Source organism: Oncorhynchus mykiss, chromosome 8 (assembly GCF_057628025.1).
Source record: "Oncorhynchus mykiss isolate SJ-2025 chromosome 8, ASM5762802v1, whole genome shotgun sequence".
In the NCBI taxonomy this organism is placed as follows: domain Eukaryota; kingdom Metazoa; phylum Chordata; class Actinopteri; order Salmoniformes; family Salmonidae; genus Oncorhynchus; species Oncorhynchus mykiss.
Window position 1 is genome coordinate 88,911,413 of NC_143029.1, and position 18,423 is coordinate 88,929,835.

Consider the following 18,423-nt stretch of genomic DNA (forward strand, 5'->3'; position numbering starts at 1 on the left):
TACAGACCCATTTTTATCACATCCAGTCACATAAACTCTGGAGCTATACTCATGTCAAGCCTGGCTCCTGATACTCTGAAGAGACTATAACTTACAGCTTTGAGTGTGAGGTCACACTGAGTCACCAGTTCTCTGATCTGAGTGAGGATGTCTGTCTTGGTGCTGGCCAGCTCTGCCCTCCTGGCCCCTGCATCAGTTACACAGGATCTGTACTGGTCTCTGGCATCCTCAGCCTGAGATAGAGAGAGAGAGAGGAGAATAACAGGCTCTGTACTGGTCTGGCATCCTCAGCCTGAGCTAGAGAGAGAGAGGGGAATAACAGGCTCTGTACTGGTCTGGCATCATCAGCCTGAGAGAGAGAGAGAGAGAGAGAGAGAGAGAGATAGAGAGAGAGGGGAATAACACACTCTGTACTGGTCTGGCATCCTCAGCCTGAGATAGAGAGAGAGAGAGAGAGAGAGAGAGAGAGAGAGTGCTCACTGCCCACAAAATGAGGTGGAAACTGAGCTGCACTTCCTAACCTCCTGCACAATGTATGACCATATTAGAGAGACATATTTCACTCAGATTACACAGATCCACAAATAATTCGAAAACAAATCCAATTTTGATAAACTCCCATATTAACTACTGGGTGAAATACAAAAGTGTGACATCACAGCAGCAAGATTTGTGACCTGTTGCCACGAGAAAAGGGCAACCAGTGAAGAACAAACACCATTGTAAATACAACCCATATTTATGCTTATTTATTTTATCTTGTGTCCTTTAACCATTTGTACATTGTTAAAACACTGTATATCTATAATATGACATTTGTAATGTCTTTATTGTTTTGAAACTTCTGTATGTGTAATGTTTACTGTTAATTTTTATTGTTTTTCACTTTATATATTATCTACCTCACTTGCTTTGGCAATGTTAACACATGTTTCACATGCCAATAAAGCCCTTGAATTGAATTTAATTTAATTGAGAGAGGGGAATAACAGGCTCTGTACTGGTCTCTGGCATCCTCAGCCTGAGATAGAGAGAGAGAGGGGGGAATAACAGGCTCTGTACTGGTCTCTGGCATCCTCAGCCTGAGATAGAGAGAGGGAGGGGGGAATAACAGGCTCTGTACTGGTCTCTGGCATCCTCAGCCTGAGATAGAGAGAGAGAGGGGAATAACAGGCTCTGTACTGGTAGAGAGAGGGGGAGAGGAATGGCAAAACCTGTTATTATCTGAATGAGTGTGGATCTATCTCAACTGTTATTATCTGAATGAGTGTGGATCTATCTACCTATTCAATTATTTCAGAACTACGCAAGAGCCTTGGGGGCCTTCTAACAAGCTAGTTACACATCAGCCGCACAGGGGGTATAGAGATCAGTAACACAGGAATATAGAGATCAGTAACACAGGGGTATAGAGATCAGTAACACAGGGGGTATAGAGATCAGTAACACAGGGGGTATAGAGATTAGTAACACAGGAATATAGAGATCAGTAACACAGGGGTATAGAGATCAGTAACACAGGGGGTATAGAGATCAGTAACACAGGGGGTATAGAGATCAGTAACACGGGGTATAGAGATCAGTAACACAGGGGTATAGAGATCAGTAACACAGGGGGTATAGAGATCAGTAACACAGGGGTATAGAGATCAGTAACACAGGGGGTATAGAGATCAGTAACACAGGGGTATAGAGATCAGTAACACAGGGGGTATAGAGATCAGTAACACAGGGGTATAGAGATCAGCAACACAGGGGGTATAGAGATCAGTAACACAGGGGTATAGAGATCAGTAACACAGGGGGTATAGAGATCAGTAACACAGGGGTATAGAGATCAGTAACACAGGGGGTATAGAGATCAGTAACACAGGGGGTATAGAGATCAGTAACACAGGGGTATAGAGATCAGTAATACAGGAATATAGAGATCAGTAATACAGGAATATAGAGATCAGTAACACAGGGGGTATAGAGATCAGTAACACAGGGGTATAGAGATCAGTAACACAGGGGGTATAGAGATCAGTAACACAGGGGGTATAGAGATCAGTAACACAGGGGGTATAGAGATCAGTAACACAGGGGGTATAGAGATCAGTAACACAGGGGGTATAGAGATCAGTAACACAGGGGGTATAGAGATCAGTAACACAGGGGGTATAGAGATCAGTAACACAGGGGGTATAGAGATCAGTAACACAGGGGGTATAGAGATCAGTAACACAGGGGGTATAGAGATCAGTAATACAGGGGGTATAGAGATCAGTAACACAGGGGGTATAGAGATCAGTAATACAGGAATATAGAGATCAGTAACACAGGGGTATAGAGATTAGTAACACAGGAATATAGAGATCAGTAACACAGGGGTATAGAGATCAGTAACACAGGGGGTATAGAGATCAGTAATACAGGAATATAGAGATCAGTAATACAGGAATATAGAGATCAGTAACACAGGGGGTATAGAGATCAGTAACACAGGGGTATAGAGATCAGTAACACAGGGGGTATAGAGATCAGTAACACAGGGGTATAGAGATCAGCAACACAGGGGGTATAGAGATCAGTAACACAGGGGTATAGAGATCAGTAACACAGGGGGTATAGAGATCAGTAACACAGGGGGTATAGAGATCAGTAACACAGGGGGTATAGAGATCAGTAACACAGGGGTATAGAGATCAGCAACACAGGGGGTATAGAGATCAGTAACACAGGGGTATAGAGATCAGTAACACAGGGGGTATAGAGATCAGTAACACAGGGGGTATATAGATCAGTAACACAGGGGGTATAGAGATCAGTAACACAGGGGGTATAGAGATCAGTAACACAGGGGGTATAGAGATCAGTAACACAGGGGTATAGAGATCAGCAACACAGGGGGTATAGAGATCAGTAACACAGGGGTATAGAGATCAGTAACACAGGGGGTATAGAGATCAGTAACACAGGGGTATAGAGATCAGTAACACAGGGGGTATAGAGATCAGTAACACAGGGGGTATAGAGATCAGTAATACAGGGGGTATAGAGATCAGTAACACAGGGGTATAGAGATCAGTAATACAGGAATATAGAGATCAGTAACACAGGGGTATAGAGATTAGTAACACAGGAATATAGAGATCAGTAACACAGGGGTATAGAGATCAGTAACACAGGGGGTATAGAGATCAGTAATACAGGAATATAGAGATCAGTAACACAGGGGTATAGAGATTAGTAACACAGGAATATAGAGAACAGTAACACAGGGGTATAGAGATCAGTAACACAGGGGGTATAGAGATCAGTAACACAGGGGTATAGAGATCAGTAACACAGGGGGTATAGAGATCAGTAACACAGGGGGTATAGAGATCAGTAACACAGGGGTATAGAGATTAGTAACACAGGAATATAGAGATCAGTAACACAGGGGTATAGAGATCAGTAACACAGGGGGTATAGAGATCAGTAACACAGGGGGTATAGAGATCAGTAACACAGGGGGTATAGAGATCAGTAACACAGGGGGTATAGAGATCAGTAACACAGGGGTATAGAGATCAGTAATACAGGAATATAGAGATCAGTAATACAGGAATATAGAGATCAGTAACACAGGGGTATAGAGATCAGTAACACAGGGGGTATAGAGATCAGTAACACAGGGGTATAGAGATCAGTAATACAGGAATATAGAGATCAGTAACACAGGAATATAGAGATCAGTAATACAGGAATATAGAGATCAGTAACACAGGAATATAGAGATCAACCCGGGAGGAAAACACCGTACACCTGGTGCCCGTGTCGGACCAGGTGTACGGACCCGGCCCGCCACAGGAGTCACTAGAGAGCGATGGGACGAGGAAATCTCGGCCTGCCAAACCCTCTACTAACCCGGACGACGCTGGGCCAATTGTGCGCCGCCTCATGGGTCTCCCAGTCACGGCCAGCTTTGACACAGCTTGGGATCGAACCCGGGTCTGTAGTGCTGCCTCAAGCACTGCGATGCAGTGCCTTAGACCGTTGTGCCACTCGGGAGGCCCCCGCAAATTGATTTTAACAAACAATTGGTCCCCCAAAAAATGCAGACCTCCGTTGAACTTCAAAATCCCGATGTGGCCCTTGATCCAAAAAGTTTGCACACCCTAATCTATGGATTTCACATGACTGGGAATACAGATATGCATCTGTTGGTCACAGATACCTTAAAAAAGGTAGGGGCTTGGATCAGAAAACCAGTCCGTATCTGGTGTGACCACCATTTGCCTCATGCATGACACATCTCCAGCTCTGTTCACAACATTGACATCAGCAAACCGCTCGCCCACACGATCTGCCATCTGCCCGGTACAGTAGAAACCGGGATTCATTCCTAAAGAGCCCAATTCTCCAGCTTGCCAGTGGCCATCGAAGGTGAGCATTTGCCCACTGAAGTCGGGTTTTGATGCCGACCTGCAGTCAGGTCAAGGCCCTGGTGAGGATGAAGAGGACGCGGATGATCTTCCCTGAGACGGTTTCTGACAGTTTGTGCAGAAATACTTTGGTTGTGTAAACCCACAGTCTCATCAGATGTCCGGGTGGCTGGTCTCAGATGATCCAGCTGGTGAAGAAGCCGGATGTGGAGGTCCTGAGCTCGTGTGATTATACACGGTCTGCGGTTGTGAGGCCGGTTGGAGGTACTTCCAAATTCTCCAAAACGACGTTGGAGGCGGCTTGTGGTAGAAAAATGAACATTCAATTCTCTGGCAACAGCTCTGGTGGACATTCTTGCAGTCAGCATGCCAATTGCACGCTCCCTCAAAACTTCAGACTTCTGTGGCAAAACTGCACATTTTAGAGTGGCCTTTTATTGTCCCCAGCACAAGGTGCACCTATGTAATTATCACACTGTTTAATCAGCTTCTTGAAATGCTGCCCCTGTCAGGTGGATTAATTATCTTGGCAAAGGAGAAATACTCACTAACAGAATATGTAAACAAATTTGTGCAAAACATATGAGAGAAAAAAAGATTTTGGTGCGTATGGAACATTTCTGGTATGTTTTATTTCAGCTCATTAAACATCAGTATATTTCTCTCCTCATACCTTCTGAAGAGCCTCCTCCTCCAGTTTCTCCCCTCATACCTTCTGAAGAGCCTCCTCCTCCAGTGTCTCCCCTCATACCTTCTGAAGAGCCTCCTCCTCCAGTTTCTCCCCTCATACCTTCTGAAGAGCCTCCTCCTCCAGTGTCTCCCCTCATACCTTCTGAAGAGCCTCCTCTTCTAGTTTCTCCCCTCATACATTCTGAAGAGCCTCCTCCTCCAGTTTCTCCCCTCATACCTTCTGAAGAGCCTCTTCCTCCAGTTTCCTCTTCTTGTCCAGCTGTTTGGACTGTTCCTCCTGGGAGCGGCTGGCTGAGGACTGGGCCTTGTGGTACTCGTCTCTCCTCTGGACCTGGGTCCACCGAGCCTTACGCAGAGCCGCCTCGGACTCTTGCTAAGGAGGAGAGGGGAGGATACAGGTGGACAGGTAGACACACTGTGTGTTATAGGGAGGATACAGGTGGACAGGTAGACACACTGTGTGTTATAGGGAGGATACAGGTAGACAGACTGTGTGTTATAGGGAGGATACAGGTAGACAGGTAGACACACTGTGTGTTATAGGGAGGATATAGGTAGACAGGTAGACACACTGTGTGTTTATAGGGAGGATACAGGTAGACAGGTAGACACACTGTGTGTTATAGGGAGGATACAGGTGGACAGGTAGACACACTGTGTGTTATAGGGAGAATACAGGTAGACAGGTGTGTTATAGGGAGGATGCAGGTAGACACACTGTGTGTTATAGGGAGGATACAGGTAGACAGGTGTGTTATAGGGAGGATACAGGTAGACAGGTGTGTTATAGGGAGGATACAGGTAGACAGGTGTGTTATAGGGAGGATACAGGTAGACAGGTCTGTTATAGGGAGGATACAGGTAGACAGGTGTGTTATAGGGAGGATACAGGTAGACCGGTCTGTTATAGGGAGGATACAGGTAGACAGGTGTGTTATAGGGAGGATACAGGTAGACAGGTGTGTTATAGGGAGGATACAGGTAGACAGGTCTGTTATAGGGAGGATACAGGTAGACAGGTGTGTTATAGGGAGGATACAGGTAGACAGGTCTGTTATAGGGAGGATACAGGTAGACAGGTGTGTTATAGGGAGGATACAGGTAGACAGGTCTGTTATAGGGAGGATACAGGTAGACAGGTGTGTTATAGGGAGGATACAGGTACACAGGTAGACAGGTGTGTTATAGGGAGGATACAGGTAGACAGGTGCACAGGTACACATGTGTGTTATAGGGAGGATACAGGTAGACAGGTGCGTTAAAGGGAGGATACAGGTAGACAGATGTGTTAAAGGGAGGGTACAGGTAGACAGGTGCACAGGTACACATGTGTGTTATAGGGAGGATACAGGTAGACAGGTGCGTTAAAGGGAGGATACAGGTAGACAGGTGTGTTAAAGGGAGGATACAGGTAGACAGGTGTGTTAAAGGGAGGATACAGGTACACACACAGAGAAAACAGCAGAGGGACAGAAGTCTCACATACCATTTTCTTCTGTTCTCTCTGCCACTGCTCCTTGATGTCTTTCCTCAGTTTGTCCAGCTCAGTCTTTCTGGACAACAGCGGCTACAGGACGCACAAAGAGGCACCAACTATAGTATAGTGTACATTCCATTATATCACATCACTTTCCCACAAATTACTTTGAACCCAAATTATACATTGTTGCCTTGTCAGAGACAAGATCATTCTCTACCTGATTGTGAGTCTTGAAGTTCTGTTGACCCCTATAAAGACTGTCACTGACCCCTATATAGACTGTCACTCCCTATAAAGACTGTCATTGACCCCTATAAAGACTGTCATTGACCCCTATAAAGACTGTAATTGACCCCTATAAAGACTGTCACTGACCCCCATAAAGACTGTCACTGACCCCTATAAAGACTGTCAGTGACCCCTATAAAGACTGTCAGTGACCCCTATAAAGACTGTCACTGACCCCTATAAAGACTGTCACTGACCCCTATAAAGACTGTCAGTGACCCCTATAAAGACTGTCGTTGACCCCCATAAAGACTGTCACTGACCCCTATAAAGACTGTGGTTGACACCTATAAAGACTGTCGTTGAGCCCCATAAAGACTGTCACTGACCCCTATAAAGACTGTCAGTGACCCCTATAAAGACTGTCACTGACCCCTATAAAGACTGTCACTGACCCCCATAAAGACTGTCACTGACCCCCATAAAGACTGTCACTGACCCCTATAAAGACTGTCAGTGACCCCTATAAAGACTGTCACTGACCCCTATAAAGACTGTCACTGACCCCTATAAAGACTGTCACAGACCCCTATAAAGACTGTCACTGACCCCTATAAAGACTGCCACTGACCCCTATAAAGACTGTCGTTGACCCCTATAAAGACTGTCGTTGACCCCCAAAAAGACTGTCACAGACCCCTATAAAGACTGCCAGTGACCCCTATAAAGACTGTCAGTGACCCCTATAAAGACTGTCACTGACCCCTATAAAGACTGCCACTGACCCCTATAAAGACTGTCGTTGACCCCTATAAAGACTGTCGTTGACCCCCATAAAGACTGTCACTGACCCCTATAAAGACTGTCACTGACCCCTATAAAGACTGTCACTGACCCCTATAAAGACTGTCACTGACCCCTATAAAGACTGTCACTGACCCCTATAAAGACTGTCACTGACCCCTATAAAGACTGTGGTTGACACCTATAAAGACTGTCGTTGAGCCCCATAAAGACTGTCACTGACCCCTATAAAGACTGTCAGTGACCCCTATAAAGACTGTCACTGACCCCTATAAAGATTGTCACTGACCCCCATAAAGACTGTCACTGACCCCCATAAAGACTGTCACTGACCCCTATAAAGACTGTCACTGACCCCTATAAAGACTGTCACAGACCCCTATAAAGACTGTCACTGACCCCTATAAAGACTGTCAGTGACCCCTATAAAGACTGTCACTGACCCCTATAAAGACTGTCACTGACCCCTATTAAGACTGTCACAGACCCCTATAAAGACTGTCACAGACCCCTATAAAGACTGTCACTGACCCCTATAAAGACTGTCACTGACCCCTATAAAGACTGTCGTTGACCCCTATAAAGACTGTCGTTGACCCCCAAAAAGACTGTCACAGACCCCTATAAAGACTGCCAGTGACCCCTATAAAGACTGTCGTTGACCCCTATAAAGACTGTCACAGACCCCTATAAAGACTGTCAGTGACCCCTATAAAGACTGTCACTGACCCCTATAAAGACTGCCACTGACCCCTATAAAGACTGTCGTTGACCCCTATAAAGACTGTTGTTGACCCCCATAAAGACTGTCACTGACCCCTATAAAGACTGTCACTGACCCCTATAAAGACTGTCACTGACCCCTATAAAGACTGTCACTGACCCCTATAAAGACTGTCACTGACCCCTATAAAGACTGTCAGTGACCCCTATAAAGACTGTCACTGACCCCTATAAAGACTGTCACTGACCCCTATAAAGACTGTCACTGACCCCTATAAAGACTGTCACTGACCCCTATAAAGACTGTCACTGACCCCTATAAAGACTGTCACTGACCCCTATAAAGACTGTCACTGACCCCTATAAAGACTGTCACTGACCCCTATAAAGACTGTCACTGACCCCTATAAAGACTGTCAGTGACCCCTATAAAGACTGTCAGTGACCCCTATAAAGACTGTCACTGACCCCTATAAAGACTGCCACTGACCCCTATAAAGACTGCCACTGACCCCTATAAAGACTGTCACTGACCCCTATAAAGACTGTCACTGACCCCTATAAAGACTGTCACTGACCCCTATAAAGACTGTCAGTGACCCCTATAAAGACTGTCACTGACCCCTATAAAGACTGTTAGTGACCCCTATAAAGACTGTCACTGACCCCTATAAAGACTGCCACTGACCCCTATAAAGACTGTCACTGACCCCTATAAAGACTGTCACTGACCCCTATAAAGACTGCCACTGACCCCTATAAAGACTGCCACTGACCCCTATAAAGACTGTCACTGACCCCTATAAAGACTGTCACTGACCCCTATAAAGACTGCCACTGACCCCTATAAAGACTGTCACTGACCCCTATAAAGACTGTCACTGACCCCTATAAAGACTGTCAGTGACCCCTATAAAGACTGTCACTGACCCCTATAAAGACTGTCACTGACCCCTATAAAGACTGTCACTGACCCCTATAAAGACTGTCACTGACCCCTATAAAGACTGTCACTGACCCCTATAAAGACTGTCACTGACCCCTATAAAGACTGTCACTGACCCCTATAAAGACTGTCACTGACCCCTATAAAGACTGTCACTGACCCCTATAAAGACTGTCACTGACCCCTATAAAGACTGTCAGTGACCCCTATAAAGACTGTCACTGACCCCTATAAAGACTGCCACTGACCCCTATAAAGACTGCCACTGACCCCTATAAAGACTGTCACTGACCCCTATAAAGACTGTCACTGACCCCTATAAAGACTGTCACTGACCCCTATAAAGACTGTCAGTGACCCCTATAAAGACTGTCACTGACCCCTATAAAGACTGTTAGTGACCCCTATAAAGACTGTCACTGACCCCTATAAAGACTGCCACTGACCCCTATAAAGACTGTCACTGACCCCTATAAAGACTGTCACTGACCCCTATAAAGACTGCCACTGACCCCTATAAAGACTGCCACTGACCCCTATAAAGACTGTCACTGACCCCTATAAAGACTGTCACTGACCCCTATAAAGACTGTCACTGACCCCTATAAAGACTGTCACTGACCCCTATAAAGACTGTCGTTGACCCCTATAAAGACTGTCACAGACCCCTATAAAGACTGCCACTGACCCCTATAAAGACTGTCAGTGACCCATATAAAGACTGTCACTTACCCCCATAAAGACTGTCACTGACCCCTATAAAGACTGTCACTGACCCCTATAAAGACTGTCGTTGACCCCCATAAAGACTGTCACTGACCCCTATAAAGACTGTCACTGACCCCTATAAAGACTGTCACTGACCCCTATAAAGACTGTCACTGACCGCTATAAAGACTGTTACTGACCCCTATAAAGACTGTCAGTGACCCCTATAAAGACTGTCACTGACCCCTATAAAGACTGTCACTGACCCCTATAAAGACTGTTACTGACCCATATAAAGACTGTCACTGACCCCTATAAAGACTGTCACTGACCCCTATAAAGACTGTCACTGACCCCTATAAAGACTGTTACTGACCCCTATAAAGACTGTTACTGACCCCTATAAAGACTGTCACTGACCCCTATAAAGACTGTCACTGACCCCTATAAAGACTGTCAGTGACCCCTATAAAGACTGTGGTTTACCCCTATAAAGACTGTCACTGACCCCTATAAAGACTGTCAGTGACCCCTATAAAGACTGTCACTGACCCCTATAAAGACTGTCACTGACCCCTATAAAGACTGTCGTTGACCCCTATAAAGACTGTCACTGACCCCTATAAAGACTGTCACTGACCCCTATAAAGACTGTCACTGACCCCTATAAAGACTGTCAGTGACCCCTATAAAGACTGTCACTGACCCCTATAAAGACTGCCACTGACCCCTATAAAGACTGTCACTGACCCCTATAAAGACTGTCACTGACCCCTATAAAGACTGCCACTGACCCCTATAAAGACTGCCACTGACCCCTATAAAGACTGTCACTGACCCCTATAAAGACTGTCACTGACCCCTATAAAGACTGTCACTGACCCCTATAAAGACTGCCACTGACCCCTATAAAGACTGCCACTGACCCCTATAAAGACTGTCACTGACCCCTATAAAGACTGTCACTGACCCCTATAAAGACTGTCACTGACCCCTATAAAGACTGTCGTTGACCCCTATAAAGACTGTCACAGACCCCTATAAAGACTGCCACTGACCCCTATAAAGACTGTCAGTGACCCATATAAAGACTGTCACTTACCCCCATAAAGACTGTCACTGACCCCTATAAAGACTGTCGCTGACCCCTATAAAGACTGTCGTTGACCCCCATAAAGACTGTCACTGACCCCTATAAAGACTGTCACTGACCCCTATAAAGACTGTCACTGACCCCTATAAAGACTGTCACTGACCCCTATAAAGACTGTCACTGACCCCTATAAAGACTGTCACTGACCCCTATAAAGACTGTTACTGACCCCTATAAAGACTGTCACTGACCCCTATAAAGACTGTCACTGACCCCTATAAAGACTGTCACTGACCCCTATAAAGACTGTTACTGACCCCTATAAAGACTGTTACTGACCCCTATAAAGACTGTCACTGACCCCTATAAAGACTGTCACTGACCCCTATAAAGACTGTCAGTGACCCCTATAAAGACTGTGGTTTACCCCTATAAAGACTGTCACTGACCCCTATAAAGACTGTCAGTGACCCCTATAAAGACTGTCACTGACCCCTATAAAGACTGTCACTGACCCCTATGAAGACTGTCACTGACCCCTATATAGACTGTCACAGACCCCTATAAAGACTGTCGTCGACCCCTATAAAGACTGTCATTCGTACCTGTATGAATTTGTTGGTCTGCAGGGCAGTGGCAGTCTGCAGGAGGAGTTGGCTGTACTCAATGTCATTCTTAAACGTAGAAATATAGATATCTCTGAACGGCATGTAGTCCTGTGGGCCAGACGAACATACGGAAAACATATCAGTAGTCACATTCTATGTTGATGTTGATGTGTGCACTGTGAGTTGAAGAGGGTTAACCTATGTTTTAATCGATGTAAAATATTACCTGTTGACTCGCGAGCGTCTTTGCAGATTCTGCCATTTTGGCATAACTTTTGGCACATTCAATGTCTGGGGGAAGACATAAGTCAGTGTGAATGTGTGATTGGATTGTTGGTTGTGGTGATATGTGTGTGTCTGTGTGACTGCATGCGCCCTTGCGTTTGTGCACGTCTAACTAACCCAGTCCCAGGCGTTTGTCGACCCAGGCCAGCAGATCCTTGGTGTACTTGGACCAGGCCTTGGCATAGAGCAGAGCTGACTCCACCCCGCTGTCGTTCTTCTGCAGGGTCACGTCAACCTCCTCCTCTTTAGACAGCGCCACCCCTGGGCCTGGAGAGGTAATACAGGAGGATCAAGGTAGGACGGAGAAGATTTTATTTATTTATTTTATTTTACCTTTATTTAACTAGGCAAGTCAGTTAACAACAAATTCTTATTTTCAATGATGGTCTAGGAACAGTGGGTTAACTGCCTGTTCAGGGGCAGAACAACAGATTTGTACCTTGTCAGCTCGGGGTTTGAGCTTGCAACCTTCCGGTTACTAGTCCAACGCTCTAACTACTAGGCTGCCCTGCTGCCCCAAGATGCTGATTTTGGGTCAGTTTTTTTTTTGCATTTTCCCCCACTAAATGGTCAAGGTTAGGATTAGGGGAGGGGAAGCTGAACCCAGATCTGTACCTAGGGGAAAGGTCAAACTGGAGCTATAGCGTGCTATTGTTATTACACATGACTGTTTTTCCCCAGGGCGGTTTTCCTATCCACATGACCTAACCAAGACATTCTGGACCCATGTAAGTACTGTACGAAGTGAGGACAAGGTACAACACACTCTGTTTCAATCCCAGAGGCTAGCTACATGTCCATTTATATGAGAATAACTAATAAAGCGAACTACAAGTTTCAAGTTGAATTAGTGTGTTTCATTAATTATTAATTTGTTTAGTTAGTATGTATCGGGATACACATGGTTTACACCGTCCAACTAAATTCTAACTGCAGATTCCTTCTCTACAGCGCAACGATAATAAGAAATAATAATAACAGATAAAAATAGGAGCATAAAGTGAATGGCTCAGTAGAATAGAATAAAAACATTTCTGCATAAGTATAAATGTTTGTCTTCAGGAACAGACAAGACGCGCTCCCTCTTCAGGAACAGACAAGACGCGCTCCCTCTTCAGGAACAGACAAGACGCGCTCCCTCCTCAGGAACAGACAAGACGCGCTCCCTCTTCAGGAACAGACAAGACGCGCTCCCTCCTCAGGAACAGACAAGACGCGCTCCCTCTTCAGGAACAGACAAGACGCGCTCCCTCTTCAGGAACAGACAAGACGCGCTCCCTCTTCAGGAACAGACAAGACGCGCTCCCTCTTCAGGAACAGACAAGACGCGCTCCCTCTTCAGGAACAGACAAGACGCGCTCCCTCTTCAGGAACAGACAAGACGCGCTCCCTCTTCAGGAACAGACAAGACGCGCTCCCTCTTCAGGAACAGACAAGACGCGCTCCCTCTTCAGGAACAGACAAGACGCGCTCCCTCTTCAGGAACAGACAAGACGCGCTCCCTCTTCAGGAACAGACAAGACGCGCTCCCTCTTCAGGAACAGACAAGACGCGCTCCCTATTCAGGAACAGACAAGACGCGCTCCCTATTCAGGAACAGACAAGACGCGCTCCCTCTTCAGGAACAGACAAGACGCGCTCCCTCTTCAGGAACAGACAAGACGCGCTCCCTCTTCAGGAACAGACAAGACGCGCTCCCTCCTCAGGAACAGACAAGACGCGCTCCCTCCTCAGGAACAGACAAGACGCGCTCCCTCTTCAGGAACAGACAAGACGCGCTCCCTCTTCAGGAACAGACAAGACGCGCTCCCTCTTCAGGAACAGACAAGACGCGCTCCCTCTTCAGGAACAGACAAGACGCGCTCCCTCCTCAGGAACAGACAAGACGCGCTCCCTCTTCAGGAACAGACAAGACGCGCTCCCTCTTCAGGAACAGACAAGACGCGCTCCCTATTCAGGAACAGACAAGACGCGCTCCCTCTTCAGGAACAGACAAGACGCGCTCCCTCTTCAGGAACAGACAAGACGCGCTCCCTCTTCAGGAACAGACAAGACGCGCTCCCTCTTCAGGAACAGACAAGACGCGCTCCCTATTCAGGAACAGACAAGACGCGCTCCCTCCTCAGGAACAGACAAGACGCGCTCCCTCCTCAGGAACAGACAAGACGCGCTCCCTCCTCAGGAACAGACAAGACGCGCTCCCTCTTCAGGAACAGACAAGACGCGCTCCCTCTTCAGGAACAGACAAGACGCGCTCCCTCTTCAGGAACAGACAAGACGCGCTCCCTCTTCAGGAACAGACAAGACGCGTTCCCTCTTCAGGAACAGACAAGACGCGCTCCCTCTTCAGGAACAGACAAGACGCGCTCCCTCTTCAGGAACAGACAAGACGCGCTCCCTCCTCAGGAACAGACAAGACGCGCTCCCTCCTCAGGAACAGACAAGACGCGCTCCCTCTTCAGGAACAGACAAGACGCGCTCCCTCCTCAGGAACAGACAAGACGCGCTCCCTCCTCAGGAACAGACAAGACGCGCTCCCTCCTCAGGAACAGACAAGACGCGCTCCCTCCTCAGGAACAGACAAGACGCGCTCCCTCCTCAGGAACAGACAAGACGCGCTCCCTCTTCAGGAACAGACAAGACGCGCTCCCTCTTCAGGAACAGACAAGACGCGCTCCCTCCTCAGGAACAGACAAGACGCGCTCCCTCCTCAGGAACAGACAAGACGCGCTCCCTCTTCAGGAACAGACAAGACGCGCTCCCTCTTCAGGAACAGACAAGACGCGCTCCCTCTTCAGGAACAGACAAGACGCGAAAAACAAGAAGAAGAGTGAAACAAGAAGAAGAGTGAAACAATAAGAAGAGTGAAACAAGAGAGAAACAAGAAGAAGAGAGAAACAAGAAGAAGAGTGAAACAAGAAGAAGAGTGAAACAATAAGAAGAGTGAAACAAGAGAGAAACAAGAAGAAGAGAGAAACAAGAAGAAGAGTGAAACAAGAGAGAAACAAGAAGGAGAGAAACAAGAGTGAAACAAGAAGAAGAGAGAAACAAGAAGAAGAGAGAAACAAGAAGAAGAGTGAAACAAGAAGAGTGAAACAAGAAGAAGAGAGAAACAAGAAGGAGGAGGGGAAAAGAAGAGAAACCATAAAAGAAAGAGAAAGAGGAATGAGTGAAGCGAGACACTTACCCACAAGGCCTTTCTTCTCTGGAACATACCCCCCAGAATCCACAGAGAGGTTCTCAAAAGACTAGAAAGGAAACAAAATACACACATTTTATAGTCTACCAACATATTGCACTTTTGCTCTTTTATAAACTCGACTGAAACGGTTCAGTAAACTAAACATTCAATTCAACACTGTTCAGCCGACATTTCAAGCATTTCCCGAATGAACCCTTGATGTGTGAGTCCTGATTGGCTTACCCTGCTTCTTCTGGTCTGGGGGATCCCCAACCCTGATTGGCTGTCCACATCTCCCATAAGGAAGTCAGACACTCTGAGGAGGTAGAGGACGAGTCGGCATAAATAACAACGTCAAGTGAGCAAGATTAACGAAACTAAAGATCCGAGATTAAAGATTATAACATATCTTTGCCATTAAATAACAATGTCAGGTGTCCAAGACCACAGTGTAAAAGATAAGTGTCAAACACTAAAAGTTATAACATATTTATTTATACCGTCAACTAACAATGCTCGGTTTAAATAAATAAAACGTTGTGGTGACATAGTAAATAGGAACCTTTTTTATTAAATCTACTGTTCTACAAGAAATGTAATGGTCTTTTCCCTGTTAGTCGGCTTAGGTGTAAATCTTTCCCACAATCCCTGGTAAATCCTTGGCTCTGTGACAAAGAGACACTCGAAGTGTGTTGAAAAGGTAAACAAATGTCGTACTCACACATTGCCAAATGTGAATGCCAAACTGTCGATGGACGTGTGTATCTCGCCGAATATAACCTTTTTCTTTTCCTGGTTCACTTCCGTGAAGTTAACGCCTGTTGGAGAGTGATTCAGAACTCACATGAGAACTTCAACAGAAAGACCAAATCAACATTCATCAACCAGCCAGCAAACAGGCAACAAAAAGCAGACGTAGAGTTTAACCTGGTCATTAAGCTAAAAAACACAGACGGATGTCATCGACAAGAAGAAGAGTGAAACACACAACAAAGTCATAACAAGTAGCACAGTAGTCCTTATTAGAACAACACAGTAGATAACAAGTAGCACGGTAGTCCTTATTAGATCAACACAGTAGATAACAAGTAGGGCGGTAGTCCTTATTAGATCAACACAGTAGATAACAAGTGGCACGGATGTCCTTATTAGATCAACACAGTAGATAACAGGTAGCACAGTAGTCCTTATTAGATCAACACAGTAGATAACAAGTAGCACGGATGTCCTTATTAGATCAACACAGTAGATAACAGGTAGCACAGTAGTCCTTATTAGATCAACACAGTAGATAACAAGTAGCACGGTAGTCCTTATTAGAACAACACAGTAGATAACAAGTAGCACGGTAGTCCTTATTAGATCAACACAGTAGATAACAAGTAGCACAGTAGTCCTTATTAGATCAACACAGTAGATAACAAGTAGCACGATAATCCTTATTAGAACAACACAGTAGATAACAAGTAGCACGGTAGTCCTTATTAGATCAACACAGTAGATAACAAGTAGCACGGTTGTCCTTATTAGATCAACACAGTAGATAACAAGTAGCACGATAGTCCTTATTAGATCAACACAGTAGATAACAAGTAGCACGGTAGTCCTTATTAGATCAACACAGTGGATAACAAGTAGCACAGTAGTCCTTATTAGATCAACACAGTAGATAACAAGTAGCACAGTAGTCCTTACTAGATCAACACAGTAGATAACAAGTAGCACAGTAGTCCTTATTAGATCAACACAGTAGATAACAAGTAGCACGGTAGTCCTTATTAGAACAACACAGTAGATAACAAGTAGCACAGTAGTCCTTATTAGATCAACACAGTAGATAACAAGTAGCACAGTAGTCCTTATTAGATCAACACAGTAGATAACAACTAGCACGGTAGTCCTTATTAGAACAACACAGCAGATAACAAGTAGCACGGTAGTCCTTATTGGATCAACACAGTAGATAACTAGTAGCACAGTAGTCCTTATTAGATCAACACAGTAGATAACAAGTAGCACGATAGTCCTTATTAGAACAACACAGTAGATAACAAGTAGCACGGTAGTCCTTATTAGATCAACACAGTAGATAACAAGTAGCACGGTTGTCCTTATTAGATCAACACAGTAGATAACAAGTAGCACAGTAGTCCTTATTAGATCAACACAGTAGATAACAAGTAGCACGGTAGTCCTTATTAGAACAACACAGTAGATAACAAGTAGCACGGTAGTCCTTATTAGATCAACACAGTAGATAACAAGTAGCACGATAGTCCTTATTAGATCAACACAGTAGATAACACGTAGCACGGTAGTCCTTATTAGAACAACACAGTAGATAACAAGTAGCACGGTAGTCCTTATTAGATCAACACAGTAGATAACAAGTAGCACAGTAGTCCTTATTAGATCAACACAGTAGATAACAAGTAGCACAGTAGTCCTTATTAGATCAACACAGTAGATAACAAGTAGCACAGTAGTCCTTATTAGATCAACACAGTAGATAACAAGTAGCACGGTAGTCCTTATTAGATCAACACAGTAGATAACAAGTAGCACGATAGTCCTTATTAGATCAACACAGTAGATAACAAGTAGCACGGTAGTCCTTATTAGATCAACACAGTAGATAACAAGTAGCACGGTTGTCCTTATTAGATCAACACAGTAGATAACAAGTAGCACGATAGTCCTTATTAGATCAACACAGTAGATAACAAGTAGCACGGTAGTCCTTATTAGATCAACACAGTAGATAACAAGTAGCACAGTAGTCCTTATTAGATCAACACAGTAGATAACAAGTAGCACGGTAGTCCTTACTAGATCAACACAGTAGATAACAAGTAGCACAGTAGTCCTTATTAGATCAACACAGTAGATAACAAGTAGCACGGTAGTCCTTATTAGAACAACACAGTAGATAACAAGTAGCACAGTAGTCCTTATTAGATCAACACAGTAGATAACAAGTAGCACAGTAGTCCTTATTAGATCAACACAGTAGATAACAACTAGCACGGTAGTCCTTATTAGAACAACACAGTAGATAACAAGTAGCACGGTAGTCCTTATTGGATCAACACAGTAGATAACAAGTAGCACAGTAGTCCTTATTAGATCAACACAGTAGATAACAAGTAGCACGATAGTCCTTATTAGAACAACACAGTAGATAACAAGTAGAACGGTAGTCCTTATTAGATCAACACAGTAGATAACAAGTAGCACGGTTGTCCTTATTAGATCAACACAGTAG

At 45.1% G+C, this 18,423-nt stretch overlaps 1 protein-coding gene across 13 annotated transcripts in view; it reads right to left on the reverse strand.

Moving 5' to 3' along the window:
- LOC110530853 (rho GTPase-activating protein 29) overlaps positions 1 to 18,423 on the reverse strand; it is a 104,772-nt gene that overhangs the window by 26,651 nt on the left and 59,698 nt on the right. For 8 of the 13 annotated variants that reach the window (XM_090182926.1, XM_036986629.2, XM_036986630.2 and 5 more), the window contains 9 exons: positions 15,880 to 15,976; positions 15,402 to 15,474; positions 15,165 to 15,225; positions 12,095 to 12,244; positions 11,919 to 11,983; positions 11,690 to 11,800; positions 6,589 to 6,669; positions 5,320 to 5,475; positions 96 to 233 (listed from right to left, as the gene is read on the reverse strand). In XM_090182926.1, coding sequence (XP_090039052.1) covers positions 96 to 233; positions 5,320 to 5,475; positions 6,589 to 6,669; positions 11,690 to 11,800; positions 11,919 to 11,983; positions 12,095 to 12,244; positions 15,165 to 15,225; positions 15,402 to 15,474; positions 15,880 to 15,976 — 932 coding nt within the window. The remainder of the gene's footprint in view (positions 1 to 95; positions 234 to 5,319; positions 5,476 to 6,588; positions 6,670 to 11,689; positions 11,801 to 11,918; positions 11,984 to 12,094; positions 12,245 to 15,164; positions 15,226 to 15,401; positions 15,475 to 15,879; positions 15,977 to 18,423) is intronic. The other 5 variants (XM_090182928.1, XM_036986631.2, XM_090182927.1 and 2 more) reach the window with 1 other exon arrangement.